The sequence below is a fragment of the Canis aureus genome, chromosome 10 (assembly GCF_053574225.1).
Source record: "Canis aureus isolate CA01 chromosome 10, VMU_Caureus_v.1.0, whole genome shotgun sequence".
NCBI lineage: Eukaryota > Metazoa > Chordata > Mammalia > Carnivora > Canidae > Canis > Canis aureus.
This window is the reverse complement of record NC_135620.1, coordinates 3,136,665-3,154,944: the sequence shown is the minus strand read 5'-3', so window position 1 is coordinate 3,154,944 and position 18,280 is coordinate 3,136,665. Positions and strand designations below refer to the sequence as shown.

General features: G+C 43.2%; 2 protein-coding genes across 2 annotated transcripts in view; both read left to right on the top strand.

The window, feature by feature from the left end:
- Positions 1-2,866, top strand: part of CANX (calnexin) — a 32,853-nt gene extending 29,987 nt beyond the window's left edge. The window contains exon 15 of the mRNA XM_077911153.1: positions 503-2,866. Within this exon, the coding sequence (XP_077767279.1) occupies positions 503-556 (54 nt within the window). The 3' untranslated portion in view covers positions 557-2,866. The remainder of the gene's footprint in view (positions 1-502) is intronic.
- Positions 2,867-3,013: 147 nt separating this feature from the next.
- MAML1 (mastermind like transcriptional coactivator 1) overlaps positions 3,014-18,280 on the top strand; it is a 50,478-nt gene continuing 35,211 nt past the window's right edge. Inside the window, exon 1 of the mRNA XM_077911152.1 lies at positions 3,014-5,140. Within this exon, the coding sequence (XP_077767278.1) occupies positions 4,742-5,140 (399 nt within the window). The 5' untranslated portion in view covers positions 3,014-4,741. The remainder of the gene's footprint in view (positions 5,141-18,280) is intronic.

Sequence of the window (18,280 nt, the reverse complement as noted above, 5' to 3'; positions counted from 1 at the left end):
TGTACTTCTTTCAGGTAGGGGCCAGTGTCATGCATAAATATTATATTCCTCAGTCTTTCTCACAAAATAAGAAGTTGCTACATTGAGTAGGAGGAGCTGTGAGCTTGTAGTCTTGAGTGTTATGTGGGACTCGGCTGGGATAGTCTTCCATCCCCTTAGATCCTAGCTTTCTCAGCCTCAAAACGAGGCTAATGTGCTCACAGGCCAGTAGGTTAGGTTATTCAGGATTGAGCATCTGGTCCTTTTTAAAGAAAACGTTTTTGGGTTAGATTGAGGAAAATGCATGTTTACAGAAAACAATACAGACAAAATTAGAGCACACACAACCCTACCACCTCCAAGACAAACGTTATTTTTGGTGCATTTTCTTCTAATTATTTTTGTTCTCTTTTTTTTCCTTAGATGGCTCACCCTCAGCCTGGCTGATCTTGAAAACTTGTTGAAGTTTTACGTGTTTAAAGCATGCTAATTATAGTGAATTTCTTATTTTTTCAACCAACAGGAGGATGAAATTTTGAACAGATCACCAAGAAACAGAAAGCCACGAAGAGAGTGAAACAATTTTAAGAACTTGATCTGTGATTTCCTCTCCCTCCTCCCCTTCCCCTGCAAGCATGGTCCTGGGAGAGGACCTGGCACACCTTAGGTTGAACTCAGAAAACCTCCAGACATCACCATCAACAGGTTCCAGTCGAACACTAGCCCGTGTAATTTTAAACATCTAAGCAGTAAATAATTGCTGTTGTGAAATAAAGGACCCTGTTTCTGTAGAAAGAAGGCATATAACATTAATAGTTGTGAAATGTAACATGAAGCAACTAACTTGTATTTTTTGTTTTGTTTTGTTTTTAAACATCTTTGTTTTTTAAAATAGAGTGATAGAACTTTGCCAGTCTTTAAAATCTTGGCTTAATTTAATATATTAATCTGTCCATGCAGAAATAACACCAACCTTTAGAAATGTTTGGGGGATGAATTGCAGTTTCTATAACCAAATTTTTAAGTTTGGTATTATGAAACATTCAAGTGTTCTCTGTCCCTTAAAATTGATAATCATTGTTTAAAGTGCAGTCATTTGTGGTTATAGTCTTGTTTTGCTTGCTTCCATCACCCAGTTCCTCCTAAGAAAACTGAGGAGATGGACTGGATGGAAGCCCAAATTATAAAAGGTTCTGTTTCAGTTATATTAAAAATAGATATACAGAAAGAAGAAACTTTTCCTCTTGGTGTTGGTTAGACCATACAATGCGTGTGTTCTGTTGCCCTTGGTAGCAGCTCTGTTCCCAGACGGCTCTGCAGTCCGTTGAGGAGGTGGTATGATGTGGCTTTCGGGCAGTCATGCTTCCACAACTGGAGTGTCTGGGCTCCAGCCTTCCGGAGCAGGTGGCTGTTTGAGGAATGCTCCCAGGGCATGGGAGCTCCCAAGCAGACGCAGATGTTTTCATCACTTCCTCCACTGTGTTGACACTGTCTCCTTCCCAGTTGTCCCAGATCCCCAGCTTTCTCCTCTGCTATGCATTTTCTTCACAGCGCAGCTTGCAGTCCGTCACTGAAAATGATTATAAGCTCCGCATAGTGTTAAGCTTTATTGTGATTAAGTGTATGTTTCCTCCTTCTTTAAGCAGACCCACACCTTTCCAGGGTCAAAGTACAGGATAAGATACTGTCTTTCATTTTTATCCATTTCTTTTGCTCTGTGTCAAGACTTGAAAAGTCTCAGCCAGAGGTGAGCCAATTCAGAATCTGTAATTGAACACAGGCTTAAAGTATTTATGGGAGGAGTGGCATAACAGCATGAATTCTGAATTTTTTTTTTTTTTAGCTGCTAAACTTTTTAAGTCTTCATTTGCAGTTCATGTAACATTTGTGTCTTAAATTACATGATAAAGCAGTCCTGTTAAAAAATTCTGGGGGGGTATGTGGCTTGTAGAATTCTTTTAAGATGTGATCTTAGATTTTTTTTTTTCATGTGGAATGCAGATGGGTGCTATCAGAGCCTCTCCCCCATCACTATAGTGTAATATCATTATTACACCACACTGAAATATATTCAGAATTGTTTTAGCTTTATTCTTTCTTCAGAGGTGTTTCAGATGTACCGATGATACTGTTTCTTGCACTGAATATATAAACACTCCAAAGTGTTTATATTGGGGAGATTTGGGGAGGAAGTATATTCATAAAAGATGAAGGCTGTATCTGTTTATTTTGTTTATCTTCAATTTTTTACTGGTTCACTGAAATTCTTATGAAGGTGGGATGAATTTTTCTTGCTGTTCAGTGCTTTATTCTTTTCATCTGTTGTTCTGTGGTCACAGTGACCTTAGCTATGTAGCAGACTTTCCCAAATGTATTGAGTGCAAATAAACAGTTACTTAGCAAGACCTAAAAATATGTCTGCAGGTTTCTCCTTGATGCAAATGTGTGGGATTATTATATTTCCAGAAACCTGCCTTCCTCACTGTCCATTGATGTTCCATCTCGTGTCTCATCTAACAGTTTCTTCAGTTGAGCTGTGGAATGACGAGTATAAATTAGTGTTCATTTGCCTTTCCAGAATTATTTAGCAGTTCGTCACCAAAGAAAGAAAGAAACAAAAGTCTTTCCTTGGTTCTCTTTTTCACCATGTCAAAGGTGCAGCCCTTCCGATTAAATGTCTGATACATTAATGAATGACCAGCAGTGTTTAGCTCTTAAAATGCACTTACATTATAGTTTGACGTGCTGGGTGTCTGTCACAGTGTTGTAAAATGCCCACTCCATCAGATTGTGTTCCTCAGTTCCTCTTATCCACAAAATACTCTCCATTTTTCTCAGATTGTCACATCACCAAATGTTATTATATTAAAGCCCTATGTTAAGTGTCTGCTTTTGACTGACGTTCTTCATGGTAATTTTCAATTCAGGTGTTTTATTGCAGAAAATGTGGACGGTTGAGTAATTACTTAATGTCACCATGTGGATTCGATCCAGTCAATTCAGTGTAGATTTTTGCCTTCTTTTTGCTGCTGAATTGGGGGTCAGTAGTTTCTATGGTTAAATAGGGATAGCTCAGAAAGCAGGGTGGGGGAGGCAGTAATTTGTAGATAATATTCTTTAAGACATATGAGAGCCATTGAACTTTTAAATTTTTTTTTGAACTTTTAAGTTTTTATTAGAGAATGTTCAGAATCAGACTCATCTGTGCTTACTTGCGTATTTCAAGGATGTTTTTGATAGTTAGGCCAAGACTTAATTAAGTGCTTTTAGGCTTTTGGATTGCTTACCAGAAGAGAGCGGAGTGTAGTACTCTTAGTTACTGTTATCTCGCCTATTAGAAAATAGTTTAATTCTAACGTAAAATACATGTTGGTAGACTGGAAAAAAAGAATCATTGATGTGGCCTTCCTGAGCTCTAGGCACTTTTGCCTTCGCCCCCCCCCCCCCATTCCCCTGCATTTGTATAAAAACACATACTACTTGAGTAAGAACTCATTTTTTTTCCTTCTGATTTTAAAATAAGACATTTTGGTGGGCCCTGGTAAAAAGTTACTGTAACAAATGTCTGAGCTTTTGGTAGTGACTGTCCTGTGCAGCCTCCTGACACCTCCTGGGTGACCTTGACCTTTCTAGTCTCTCGGGCCAACGCAGGCTTAGGTACCTAGTTTGGGTACTGAGTCATTGCTTGTTTTTTCCCCAAGTCCCCCACCTCCGAGGCCTGCTGGTTATAACGCTAGAACGTAATAGTCTCTGGTTGGATTTTGTTGAATGACTAAGTTTTACCTAAGTCACCATCCTTAAATGTCAGGCCAGGCTCCCTGTTTTTTGGCTGAAGCACTATCCTTTACAGTTAACCCCCCACCCCACCACCACCACCAAGGAAGCTAACTCTTCTTCACACCCTCCTCTTCACGTCTGCTGGGGCTGCTGCTTTTTACATTAAGTGGAAACTGACAGCCCCAGTGATTCAGAATGGTGCAAGAACAAAACCTCTTAAAGCTCACTCATGGACAATTCCGATCAATTATGAGGCCGGATGTAAGGAATGCGGTCGGAAAACAGCTGACACTGAAAAAAGCACGGCTCCTTTCGAGTTTGTGAAAACAACTGTAAGAGGGTACAGGGGAAGAAAATGGTGAAGCGCGGAGGTGCCAGGCGAGCGTCTCGGTCCGGCAGCTACGCGGCGCGCACTGCCCCTTCCCTCCACGGGCCCGGAAGGGCCTGCCGGCGAGGGGTGGCGTGGAGGATCGGCTCCTGTCGGTCATGCTTGGCCCCTCGCCACGCTCTGAGGCCCGCCCAGAGGCTTCCCTCCGCCCCTCTCTTGAGAGTTCCTTTTAAACTCCGCTCGGGAGCCCCAGCTCGCCTCTTTGCGCGTTCGCCCCCGCCCTCCGGCGGCCCGCTCTTCCTGCTGATTGGCCGCGGTGCCTGTCTGTCAGCCGTGACGTCGGGGTCGTCTGCCGGGGCCCCGCCCTCTTCCGAGAGCCCTGAAAACAATTTTAAGATGGCGGCGGCGGCGGCGCGGAAAACAATGGGGCCGGGGCGGCGGGGACAGGCCGAAGCCTGAGGTGGGCAGCTAGCGCCGGCCCGGGTCGGGCCGAGCGGGGCCCGACGAAGACCCGCCGCCGCGCGCGAGCCCGCTCCGCACTGTGCGGGGCCATGGCGCGGCCGTGAGGCGGCCGGGCCGCCGGCGAGGTGCGGAACCCGCAGTGCCAGCCGGCCCCGACAGGCCCGCCCCGGGCCCGGTCAGTGCAGCCCGCGGCCCATGGTGCTGCCCACCTGCCCCATGGCGGAGTTTGCGCTGCCGCGGCACAGCGCGGTCATGGAGCGCCTCCGCCGGCGCATCGAGCTGTGCCGGCGCCACCACAGCACCTGCGAGGCCCGCTACGAGGCCGTGTCGCCCGAGCGCCTGGAGCTCGAGCGCCAGCACACTTTCGCTCTGCACCAGCGCTGCATCCAGGCCAAAGCCAAGCGCGCCGGCAAGCACCGGCAGCCGCCCGCCCCGGCCCCGGCCCCGGCCCCGGCCCCCGCCCCGGCCCCGGCCCCGGCCGCCGCCCCGGCCCCGGCCCCGGCGCCCGCCGCCGCCGCCCCAGCGCCCGCCGTGCCGACTTCGGCCCCGCGCCTCGACGCCGCCGACGGCCCCGAGCACGGCCGCCCAGTCGCGGTGAGTAGGGCTTGGGGAGCAGCCCCTGTCCGCGAGGCGCTGCCCCTGCCGCCGCCCGGCCGCCGCCCGGCCGCTGGAGGCTTCCCGGGAGCCCTCAGCTCCTCTGCTCCGGCTCGGGGGAGGCTGACATGGCAGGGACTGAGCAGTTGTCAGCAGCGGGAAAGGGCGCTGGGGCATTTACTGTGGGAGAACATGACCGTGAGGCCCTGGCTGGGAGGCTGGGGTGAACCGTGCCTGAAAGGTGCTTCTTCCAGGCTGGATTCCGACCTTTTGATAGCTTTTTTGGGGGGACCAGACGGGCATAGAGTTGCCTCTGACACAGTGGCTTCCTTATTATGCGAATGTTTGTAAGGTCCTTGCCCTTGGAAGAGTCAGGGCTTACATATGGAAGTAAGTCGACCCGCAGTTGTCCAAATTAAACTGTTCTGAACGGAAAAATCCGCAAATCGGGGGCAGTCGTTGTAAAAGGCATAATACTGCTTATTGAGTTGCAAAAAAGTATTGCCTATTTAGGCAATCAGGAATGCGTGAACTTGTGATTCCAGCAATATTGTTGACAGTGCCCGTTTTAATATATAAGCCTCTTTAAGATTTCTGATGTTAGAGAATTCGTTGGTTAGAGGTTTACCTCCCAGAAACCGACCTATAAAAGAATGACAATAAGGTTTTATTTTATTTTTTTTGGTGGTGGTGGTTTTCATGGTGATTTAAAGTTTAAAACAAGTGTTACTAATCTAGTTTCTGTGTGGCTTTTAAATTTGTGCCTTTATTGCCTCTCACCTAGGCTGTTGCAGTACAAGTCTTGTCTTTTTTTCCTCTCTAAATGCTGTGTCCCCACAGGTCCTATGCTCTGGTTGAATTCTTTTCCTTTTTCTCTCCTCCACTGGGCTGCTGGACACTTCACTGCTTATCATATGGACTAGTCCAGCCTTCTGAACCTCACTTTTTCCATCTGTAAACTGTGGGTGTTGTTTAGCTTCTTATCCTCCGGGGTTCTTGTAAGACTCAGAAGAGTGCCGATGTGAAAATATTTCATAAACAGAAAGGCTGCTGCCTGCAGGACCCTTCTCCCCTTTCAGAATCCTGCCATCCTTCAGCTCATCTTCCTCTTCTTTAAAGTGAGTTTCTGACCAGAGTCTTCTTTGTGAAAACATGTAGAAAACAACGAATGGTCTGGATGGCACCTGGGTGGCTCAGTGGTTGAGAGCATCTGCCTTTCAGGTTGTGGTCCTGGGATCCTGGGATTGAGTCCTGCATCCAGCTCCCCGCAGGGAGCCTGCTTCTCCTTTGCCTATGTCTTTGTCTCTCTCTCTGTCTCATGAACAAATAAATAAAATCTTAAAAAAGAAAAGGTATGGTCTGTGCTATTTATTTTTAGCGCATAGTGGTACTACTTTAGGTCATGTCTTGCCAACTAGACTGGAAGCCCTGGGAGGCAGGTAGGAGTTGCGCTCCAAGTCCTGTGCACATCTTAAGGCCTTCAGCACATGTTTGTTGACAGACTGATGTTAAACTTTGTAGTACTTTACTCAGTAATCTATTCTCTTGTGCACTAACCTCGAAAAAGCAAAATGGCTTAATTTCATGAGCCACCTTTACTAACTCTTATTTTAAGGAAAGCCTTTAAGAGTAGTGGGTGGTCATTCCAATTTAAGTACACCGTGAAAGCTCATAAATATCCTAGTTTTATACTCAAAATAGTTACCTTGAACACCCTGTAGAAGGTATATTAGTAGTGATTCAATTTGTTTAAAGAGAGTAAGAGCTTAGACCCTGTATGTTATCTTTAGTCCTGATTTACTGGAAAGAAATGAGGCATGCTATTTGAAGAGAAATTAATTACGAGTGTGTTAGAACTTGAATCTGGCTTGTCAGTCATTCCTTTGGGTGTTAGAGCCTGATCAGATGTGCCATGTTATGCTGATGTCTTATCACATTAAACTTTGACCCATGGATTTCAAGAGTTTAAACATCAGAGTGGAAGTGCTCTTCTGCCTCTCCTGGGATAGGGGACCCTTTTCATTTCAGTCTACAAGTGATTCTAGCTGACCTCTTTGGTCTTGGGATGAGGTCCTAGTAACCAAAGATCAATATCTCTAAGAAAACAGTGATTTCCATTTTAACGGCTTTACTCAGTTCACAGGGGAGCATGGCCTTGCCTGGAGAGGACTTTGGCTTGGAGGGAAAGAAAAGCTTTGCACAGAGAGATGGAGAGGAGAAGATGCTTCTTAGTCATTGTTATGTTGGACAGTTCTATATATGTACTTGATCTACTTAATACACCTTTCATAGGGAATATTATTACTTCTTTTTTTCCCAAATGTACTATAATACTGGTAGGCCACTGTTTCATAGCCAGAGTAACCATCAGCAAACCATTTGTAAAACTGAAAAAGGATCAGATTTACAATAGAGTTCACCTTCAGGTTTTCTCCTTTTTTAGGATGTCTTACCACTGCAGTCTTACCCTCTATCCGCTTATTTTGTTGAAGATGGATTCGAAACAGTGCCTCAGACTTTTTTTCTATTCTAGTTGTCAAAGAATGACCCTATTAGGTTTTCTTTATACTGTATATGTATTAAAAACCAGATTGTTGGGGTTTTAAGATTTACTTATATAGGTTGGGGGGGGGGGCAAGCAGGGGGAGGGGGAAAGGGGAGAGGGATAGGGAGAGAGAGAATCCCAAGCGGACTGTCAACTGCAGAGCCCAATGCAGGGCTCAACACCATGACCCTGGGATCATGACCTGAACTGAAATCAAGAGTCAGACACTCAACTGACTGAGCCACCCAAGTTGCCCCCAGATTGTTTTTAACAGCAGTTAAGATTGACTTCTTTTTATTAGGAATGCTGGATTATAGAGAATTATCTAACCACTATACAAGCATTTATTATGTAATGAGAATAGTCTTCTACAGTAGCTTGAACATTTTTAGTAAAATGCTGTAAAGGTTTATGCCTCGTCCTGTTATCCATCATTGTTACACCTTTGCTGCTCATTTCCTTAAGTAGTTGTGCAAGTCTATGGAGATATTTGACAGTTGCCTACCAACTATTCATGGAAGTTGCCTTCCCTGTTTAGTTTAGGTGTGGAAACTTTCCCTTTCTTTTTCTCTTTTTGATTTTTGATTTGTATATAATTTAAAACTTAGAGAAGAACTACACAAATAGTACAGTGAACATCTGTACAGTCTTCACTTAGATTCTGCCCGTGTCACCATTGTGCCCCATTAACTTTATCATTTGCACACATGCTCTTTCTCTCCTGTCCACACCCATCAATCCATCCATCTCTATCTTTCTCCCTTTAAAACCTTTGTTCTCTGAACTACCTCAGAGCACCCGCATATCTCATGGCTCTCTACTCGCAGACACCCCAGTGTGTACCTTCTAAGAGTTAGGAAAGATGTACAACATTTTAATAATGATATTGTGGACCAAACTATGTTAGAATTATTCAAATAACAAATTACTTCCAGGGAGTAGATATTTCTGAACGTGTAACAGACAAGTATTACACGTGTACTGTAATCATATGGAATAGTTTTAGAGAAAAGAGGACTAATGTGGCTTTAGGATCCCATTTCTTCCTATAACCTCCGGGACCTTGTCCTGGCACTCTTTCCTTTTTTATCTTTAGTATCCCCTTTCCCACCAAGTCCTTCCCTTCAGCTTGAGAACATAGGTAATTATTCTCCTTTCTTTTGTCTTTTCTCACCACCAAAATAGTATTCCATCTTTTTCCTTCCCTTTGCCCTTTCCCCTTGAACTTCCCATTTACTCATGGGGCCATTGTAATCTGCCTTTCACCACTTCTACTCTTCTGAACTTGCCCCTGGAAAGGGCACCAAAGATGGAATTGACAAATTCAGTGGCTTCTTAGTCATCATTCTTTTTTACTTCCTCCTTCTCAAGGCTCTTCCTTTAGCTTCTCTCTTCTGATTCTCTTTCCAGCTTTCTGGTGTCTTAGTCTCCTGCTTTCCCTTAGTAATTCATGCAGCAGGTACTTGAATGCCTACTGTGGATCAAAGGGGGTTTTAGGCACCAGGAGTATAGCAGCGAGCAAGACAAAACTCTGCCTTTGTGGAGAAAGAGATGGTGATTTAAAAAAAATTTTTTTATAATATTATAATGCTAAGGAAAAGAGGAATGTGATACTGGTTGACTTACAGTGGCAGCTTTAGATAAGACACTCTTGTCTTTATTTGGGCCTGGTTGACAGGAGGTCATCAGTCAGCAGAAAGTCTCAGAAAATAGTATTCCCGTTAGAGAAAACCACCAGCACAAAGTCTCTGAGGCAAGAGCCTTCTGAGCTTGCCAGAAGAACAGAGAGAAGGTCAGTATAGCTGGAGCCGCATGGCAGGTAGGCAGCTAGTGTGAGCGGTAGGTAAGAAGGACCAGCTCAAGTGCACTGGGAAGGGTTAGCAGGGTTTTAAAGGCCAATCTGGTGCTGGGTGAAGAATGCTCAAGGTTGGTGTGCACAAGAGTGGATACAGTTGGGACACCTGGTGGCTCAGCGGTTGAGCATCTGCCTAGGCCCAGGGCGTGATCCCAGGGTCTGGGATCGAGTCCCACATCAGGCCCCTCGCAGAGAGCCTGCTTCTCCTGCCTTTGTCACTGCCTCCCTCTCTGTGTGTCTTGGAAATAAATGAGTAAATCTAAGAGAAAAAAAAAAAGCATACAATTAAGGCTTTCACGGTGGTCTGAACTGGGGCTGGAGGTAGCAGTGGCAATGGAAGGGAGGGGGTGTCACCTCAGCTCCCAAAGGCAGAGGTGACAGGGCTAGGTGATGGGCCAGATGGAGTGGGGGGAGGGGGGACAGGAAAGAGGGGGAACCGAGGGGAATTCCGAGTTTTTTGGCTTGAGAAGCTTTCTTTGCATGCCTTTTAGATATTAGTGTTCCCCAGTTACTCTCTCCTCCACGTTTTCACTCAGTTGTGTATGTTCCTGGGTCATGTCATTGTTTCATGGTTTCATCTACCACCTATAATAATAAGGTCTTCAGATCTCCAGATCTTTTTTTTTTTTTTTTTTTTTAAGATTTCATTTATTTATTCATGAGAGACAGAGAGAGAGAGAGAGGCAGGCTCCATGCAGGGAACCCGATGCGGGACTCGATCCTGGGACTCCAGGATCACGCCCTGGGCCGAAGGCAGGCAGGCGCTAAACCACTGAGCCACCCAGGCATCCCATCTCCAGATCTTCCTTCCAAGATTCGGATCCATTTTTTCAGCTGTCTACTGGACATATACACTTTTATTTCCCACATATCCAAAATGGACTCTCCTTTTTTCCTACCAGTCTTATATTCCTTCTGAGTATTTTCCCTAGTCCAGTCATCTGAAGTACAAACCTGTGTATTGTCCACTCCTTTTCTGCATTTCCAGCTTTCCATTGGTCATCTGTTCAACCATTTTAAGCTCCTGTTAAGAGCCAGGAATCGTGGTGGTACTGGACCTATGTCATGCAGACTCACAGGGAGTAGGTGGTAAACTAATTGTTGCACGGCTGTGTTGAGGGCTGCAAAGCCTGTAGAAATACTGGGGAAGGGATGCCCCTTGGGTGAAGTTCGGAAGGCATTAGAACTTGACTTTTAAACGAGGTCTTAAGATTTTGCTAGATGCTTTCCTTAAAAGATGTTCCATGGAACATTTATTTCACAGAATATTATAAGAGTTGGAGAAGCAAATTTAAATAGTTTCCTTTATTTGGACTTTTCCAAGCCTTTAGATGCACTAATATGCATGGAGACTTGAGCTCTTATCACAGGGCACCTAAGAGGATTTTGATCTCTTTGGGAAACTAAGCAAAAGCACAAAATTATGACAACGAGTAGTTCTTTGAATTTGGGGCTTCAAGTGCTAAAAGCTAGAAGTTGAAGCTAGAAAGTAGGAATCATATTCTGAAAGGCCATATATTTGATACTGGACATTTGGACTAAAAAATTTTGCAACATTCTGGACCCTCTCAGCACATTTTTATGTTGACATCTAAAACTTTTCATTCCGGGATCCCTGGGTGGCGCAGCGGTTTGGCGCCTGCCTTTGGCCCGGGGCGTGATCCTGGAGACCCAGGATCGAATCCCACGTCGGGCTCCCTGCATGGAGCCTTCTTCTCCCTCTGCCTGTGTCTCTGCCTCTCTGTCTCTCTGTGTGTGACTATCATGAATAAATAAATAAAATATTTAAAAAAATAAAAAAATAAAACTTTTCATTCCAAGTTTTTTTTTTTTTTTTTTTAAGATTTTATTTATTCATGACAGAGAGAGAGAGAGAGAGAAAGAGAGAGAGAGGCAGAGACACAGGCAGAGGGAGAAGCAGGCTCCATGCAGGGAGCCTGACATGGTACTCGATCCCAGGTCTCCAGGATCACACCCTGGGCCAAATGCGGCACTAAACCGCTGAGCCAGTGGGGCTGCCCTCATTCCAAGTTTTTAAGCTTATGGGAAATCATAATGCGCTCATTGTGTTGATCAGCTGTATACTTGATTCCTTTAACTCAATTTATTAAGTGAAATGTATGAAATAAGAAGTGTAGGTAACCATCTTATAAATGCTACGTATATTCAATGTGAATCAACTATTTTGAAAAGACAGAAAATGCTATTTGTAGTTTCAAGGGATGTAGCTTTCAGAGAATTATAAATATTAACATTTAAAAATAAGATGGTTACATCACTTTTTAAAATGTAGCCTGTGGAATCTGAATACCTTAGCAGTATGCTTTCATCAGCCATTTGAAGAATGCTTTTCTTTCATAGAAATTTTAAAACCTTCCTTTTCCTCCTGCAACTTGCATTTCTTTAGCACTTGCCCCACATAGTTTTATTCTAACATAATGTATGCTTTTTTTATTTATTTATTTATTTATTTATTCATGAGAGACACAGAGAGAGAAGCACAGACACAGGCAGAGGGAGAAGCAGGCTCCATGCAGGGAGCCTGACATGGGACTTGATCCTGGGTCTCCAGGATCACACCCTGGGCTGAAAACAGCACTAAACCGCTGAGCCACCCGGGCTGCCCGATGAATGCTTTTTTTAAAGTTCTTTTTATTTTATCATTCTAGCCAATTTCTTGACAACAAAGAAAGGTATAAGAATTAAAACTAAAAACTGTTCAGTTTACTTTGCCTATAAAACTCAATGGATATTTTCACTTGTTTTTTTTTTTTTAAGAAAGGTTGATTTATACAGAAGAAGAATATATGTAGCATTTATAAGATTCTGTGTTATATATTTCTTTTATTTTTTTTAAAGATTTTATTTATTCATGATAGACATGGGGGTGGTGGCAGAGATACAGACAGAGGGAGAAGCAGGCTCCATGCGGGGAGCCCGACACGGGACTCGATCCTGGGACTCCAGGATCGGAGCCCGACACGGGACTCGATCCTGGGACTCCAGGATCACGCCCTGGGCCAAAAGCAGGCGCTAAACTGCTGAGCCACCCAGGATCCCCTTGCTATATATTTCTTATTTCAGTAAGTTGAGTTACAGTAATTTAGTACACAACAAACAATAAATACATTATAAATTTTTATAAATAATTATTAAGCAAAAAGAGCAAAGTTTATTAGAAATGCCTCCCTTAGGGGTGCCTGGGTGGCTCAATTGATTGAGGGTCTATCTCCTGGTTTCGGCTCAGGTCATGATCTCAGTCAGAGTCGTGAGATTGAGCCCTGCACGCCCAGCTCAGAGTCCATTTGGGATTCTTTCCCTTTTCCTCTCCCCCCAGTGCCCACCACTCTAGCCCTCTCCCCTCTTCATGCACAGGGTGTCTCTCTCTCTCTCTCTCTCTTTCAAATAGAATCTGAAAGAAAAAGACAAAAAAAGAAAGAAAGAAAAGAGAAGAGAAGAGAAAGAAAAGAAAGAAATGCTTCCCTTAGGGAGATGGATGAGTTTTTCACCCTCCTCAATTTGTTCATGTAAACATGGGTGAATATTGTTAATAAAGTGAGAGTTCTCAATTCTGTTCCTAGTTTTGGTTTTTATAAATGTAAGCCCCAGAAATCCTTATTCACATTAATACAAAGGAAAGGAAGAAATTTAGTTCTCGCATTGTTATCATTTTTTTGGAATCCTTAGTTGTTTGCCAAAAAATCACATGGTGATCTGTCTCAGAAATTAATTTACTAATTAACCTCATGAATTGGTTAGGTACTCCTTCAATTTTTAAAAAATATTTTATTTATTTTAAATAATGAAATAAATTATTTAGACGGAGAAGCAGACTCCCCGGCCATGGAGAGAGCCCAATATGGGGCTCCATCCCAGGACCCCAAGATCATGACCCAAGCAGAAGGCAGACGGTTAACCGACTGTACCACTCACGTGCCTCTCCTTCAGTTTTATTTATTTATTTATTTATTTATTTTTAATTTTTTTTTTTAATTTTTATTTATTTATGATAGGCACACAGTGAGAGAGAGAGAGAGGCAGAGACACAGGCAGAGGGAGAAGCAGGCTCCATGCACCGGGAGCCCGACGTGGGATTCGATCCTGGGTCTCCAGGATCGCGCCCCAGGCCAAAGGCAGGCACCAAACCGCTGCGCCACCCAGGGATCCCTCCTTCAGTTTTATTGAAAACAAAGAATTAGAAGCCATCTGAAGAGCATATAATGCTAAGTGAGCTAAGTCAGTCAGAGAAAGACAAATATATGATTTCACTCATATGTGGCATTTAAGAAACAAAACAAGCAAAGGGGGAGAAAAGACAAATTGAGAAATGGACTCTTATCTATGGAGAGCAAATGGATGGTTATCAGAGGGAAGATGGGTGGCAGGATAGGGGAAATAGGTAATGGGGACTAAGGAGGGCACTTGTCCTGAGGAGCACCCTGTAGTGTATGGAAGTGATGAATCACTATGATTTGCACCTGAAACTAGTGTATCACACTGTATGTTAACTAACTGGAATTTAAATAAAAACTTAAAAAAATTAGAAACCATCTGCTTATGAAAGGATTAATCTCATCATTAGTCATTCACTTACTCATTTACTGAGAAACATAACAAAAGGCTTTATCAAGTCTTAGTAATTTGTTGTCAATTATACGTTGTTTTTCTTTTCTTAGAGGTACCTTGTTTAACCTAATAGTCTCAAAATTGGTTGGGCAACTCAAAATCAAACTGTTCATTTCAATATACTTTATCAGTATAGTATTTTTGATAAAATACTTCTATTGGCTTTCAATACATTTTCACCAAAACCTTAGAACTGTGACTATAGCTTGTCTAATATATGAAAAGTGTGGAAGGTGTCTGCCATGTAACCTAACTGGCAAAACCAGTCTTTTTTTTTTTTTTTTTGTTACAAATCTAAATTTATTTATTTATTTTTTATATATATATATTTTTTATTGGTGTTCAATTTACTAACATACAGAATAACCCCCAGTGCCCGTCACCCATTCACTCCCACAAAACCAGTCTTTATTGTGAAATTCATCAGCCATATCAGACTCCGTTTTCTGTCAGAAAAAGCTTGACATTTTTCAAATACACATCCCTATGACTATCTCACTTCTGAAATGTAAGGGGAAGAGTTAAAGACCATGGAGCCTTGTTGTGAGTTTTGTTACCTGCATCAAATACCATGCTCTCCCTTCATATTTCTTGATAAAGTGATACCTGCTTTCCTGTGGAGTATTCCTTCAAAGAGCTGGTTTAATAACTTGAGGATGAGGGATCCCTGGGTGGCTCAGCGGTTTAGTGCCTGCCTTTGGCCCAGGGCGCAATCCTGGAGTCCCGGGATTGAGTCCCGCGTCAGGCTCCTGGCATGGAGCCTGCTTCTCCCTCCTCTGTGCCTCTCTCTCTGTGTCTATCACTAATATATAAAAATAAATAAATCTTAAAAAAAATAACTTGAGGATGAAAGAGTGATGTCTTTAGATGGAAAATATCAAAACTCCAGCTCCCTACGCTATGGTATATCTGAATTAAAGCATCCTAACTCACAGACCACACGTTGGCCATTTAAGTGCTGAAGGTCTTAAGGTCAGTGGAGAACTATTGTGTCTGACAGAGCAGAGCAGCAAGAGAGACATAGCACATCATGAACATTTGGAGTGACAATAGTGCTACCAGGTCTAGTGGAGCAACATACATATCCTTGGCCTGTCATCTGGTACCATGGGAATGAAGTCCATATGCCACGCTCTCAAGATCCCTTGGATAGTTTGAATGTAGTTCTTTGAAAATGGCTTAAATTCTCTTGATGTCATCACATGTATCTTTCCCCAGTCTGGTAGTGTCTGTGGCTCTTCATCATTCAGAATTCTGCTCATATATCATCTTTTTCAGGACACCTTACAAGTCCTACCTCAAGGTGAGCTAGGTGCTCACTGTCCGTCAGAATAACTACACTGAGCTTTAAGTAGTGTGTTTGCTGCTCTTCATTAGACTCTGAGAAACCTGAAAGCAAGACCAGGACTCTAGTACCATACCGGCCACATATGTGGCAGTCAGCAAGTGTTTATTCAATGAATGTTAATAATATTGTGAATGGAGCTCTGAATTGGGAATGATAAGCAGTATTTTTTAAGGTGGGATCATTTCAGAAGTGGAGTTGGTAGAGGTAAGACCTGAAGCCCCAGTTTGCTACCCATGTTCATTGCAGCATTGTTCACGGTAGCCAAGAGGTAGAAACAACTTAAGTGTTCATCAGCAGATGAATGGATGAAGAAAACGTAGTGTGTACATACAATGAAATATTATTCAGCCTTAAATAGGAAAGTCCTGTCATATGCGAAAACATGGATGAACCTTGAGGACATTATGCTTAGTAAAGTATGCCAGTCGCAAAAAAGGGCAAATACTGTTATGATTCCACATACATGAGATATCTAAAATAGTCAAACTCTTAGAAATAGAAAATAAAATGATAGTTGCCAGGGGCTGAAGGGAAGGGGATGGGGGAACTGTTTATTGGATACAGTTTCCGTTTTGCAAGATGAAAAAATTCTAGAGATTAGTTGCATAACATATACTTTAAAAAGGTTAAGATGGTATATTTTATAATGTTTAAAAAATTACAAGATAAAAGCTATGATTTTTACAAACCATATACTCTGAAAACTTTATAGAAATTTTAAGGGCTTTTTTAAAAGACTTTATTTGTTTATTTGACTGAAAGAGAGCACAAGCAGGGGGATCTGCAGAGGGATAAGAAGGAGAAGCAGACTCCCCACTGAGCAGGGACTCTGGGATCATGATCCCAGCCAAAGGCAGATGCTTAACCAACTGAACCACTCACCGCCCCAAGAAATTTTAAGGGATTCTTTTTTTTTAAGATTTTATTTATTTATTCATGACAGACACAGAGAGAGAGAGAGAGAGAGGCAGAGACATAGGCAGAGGGAGAAGCAGACTCCCTATGGGGAGCCCGATGTGGGACTCCATCCTGAGACTCCGGGGTCACGACCTGAGCCAAAGGCTGACGCTCAACCACTGAGCCACCCAAGCGTCCCTTAAGGGGTTCTTTTTTTTTTTTTTTTTTTAAGATTTTATTTATTTATTCGTAGAGACAGAGAGAGAGGCAGAGACACAGGCAGAGGGAGGAGCAGGCACCATACAGAGAGCCCAATGTGGGACTCATCCAGGGTCTCCAGGATCACGCCCTGGGCTACAGGCCGCGCTAAACTGCTGCGCCACTGGGGCTGCCCTAAGGGGTTCTTTTTTTTTTTTTTTTAATTTATTTTTTATTGGTGTTCAATTTACCAACATACAGAATAACCCCCAGTGCCTGTCACCCATTCACTCCCACCTCCCACCCTCCTCCCCTTCTACCACCCCTAGTTCGTTTCCCAGAGTTAGCAGTCTTTACGTTCTGTCTCCCTTTCTGATATTTCCCACACATTTCTTCTCCCTTCCCTTATATTCCCTTTCACTATTATTTATATTCCCCAAATGAATGAGAACATACAATGTTTGTCCTCCGATTGACTTACTTCACTCAGCCCTAAGGGGTTCTTAATGAAAGGCATATCGATGACATTAGAGAGACCAGAGTCATTCAAAAATCAATCAGAAAAAGATGTAATAGGGGATCCCTGGGTGGCGCAGCGGTTTAGCCCACGGCGTGATCCTGGAGACCTGGGATCGAATCCCACATCAGGCTCCTGGTGCATGGGGCCTGCTTCTCCCTCTGCCTATGTCTCTGCCTCTCTCTCTCTCTGTGACTATCATAAAAAAAAAAAAAAAAAAAAGAAAAAGATGTAATAGATTCTGTGATCTCTGCTTAAATATAAAACAAGGGAAAACTTCATATTTGTGTATCTCTATTATATTGCATCTTTTTCTGTATAGTTATGAATAAAAATTATTAATCTAAACAAAACTAAAAAAAGACAGTATGTCTTCCCTTTGTCTCAGGGAAGGAAGGTGCTGCTAATGAGAAGGAAGTAGTTCAAGATTTGCATGCAGGGCAGCCCTGGTGGCTCAGCGGTTTAGTGCCGCCTTCTGCCAGGGCATGATCCTGGAGACTCGGGATCAAGTCCCATGTCGGGCTCCCTGCATGGATCCTGTTTCTGCCTCTGCCTGTGTCTCTGCCTCTCTCTCTCTCTCTCTCTGTCTCTCTGTCTCTCATGAATAAATAAAATCTTAAAAAAAAAAAAAAGATTTGCATGAAAAAAGGATGAAGCTGTTTATGGGCCTGGAATTAAAAAATCTGAATGCAATGACACTTTCAGCCTAAAGTAATTGTATGACTTTAGGCATGATACTTACTCTTCCTATTCCAACTCCCTTGTCTTTAAAAGGTATTATGAAAAAAAAAAAAAAAAGCATCTAAGAGACCAGAGATTGTAAATTAAATGAAAAAAATTACCTCTAAGCAGAGAACCCAATCTAGCACAGTCTCTAGGCTCTGGAGCATGTGGCTCAGAGGAGGAAAAATAGGGTAGTTCTTTTAAAGCCAGAAGACCACAGACCATCTCTTCCCTTGCTGGGAAAGCAAAGGCTATGTGTTGCTGATTGGCTAATAATAATCAGGACTTTTCTGTTAAGGAAGCCCTGGGCTGCCTGTTGGTGGTCTACAGTGTAAAGGGGTAGCCATCCGGGGATTTGGCCTTCAGCCACCTCTGGTACTTAGATACGATGTGCCTGTCTTAGGATCATGGTATCCAGTCAGATCTGCTTT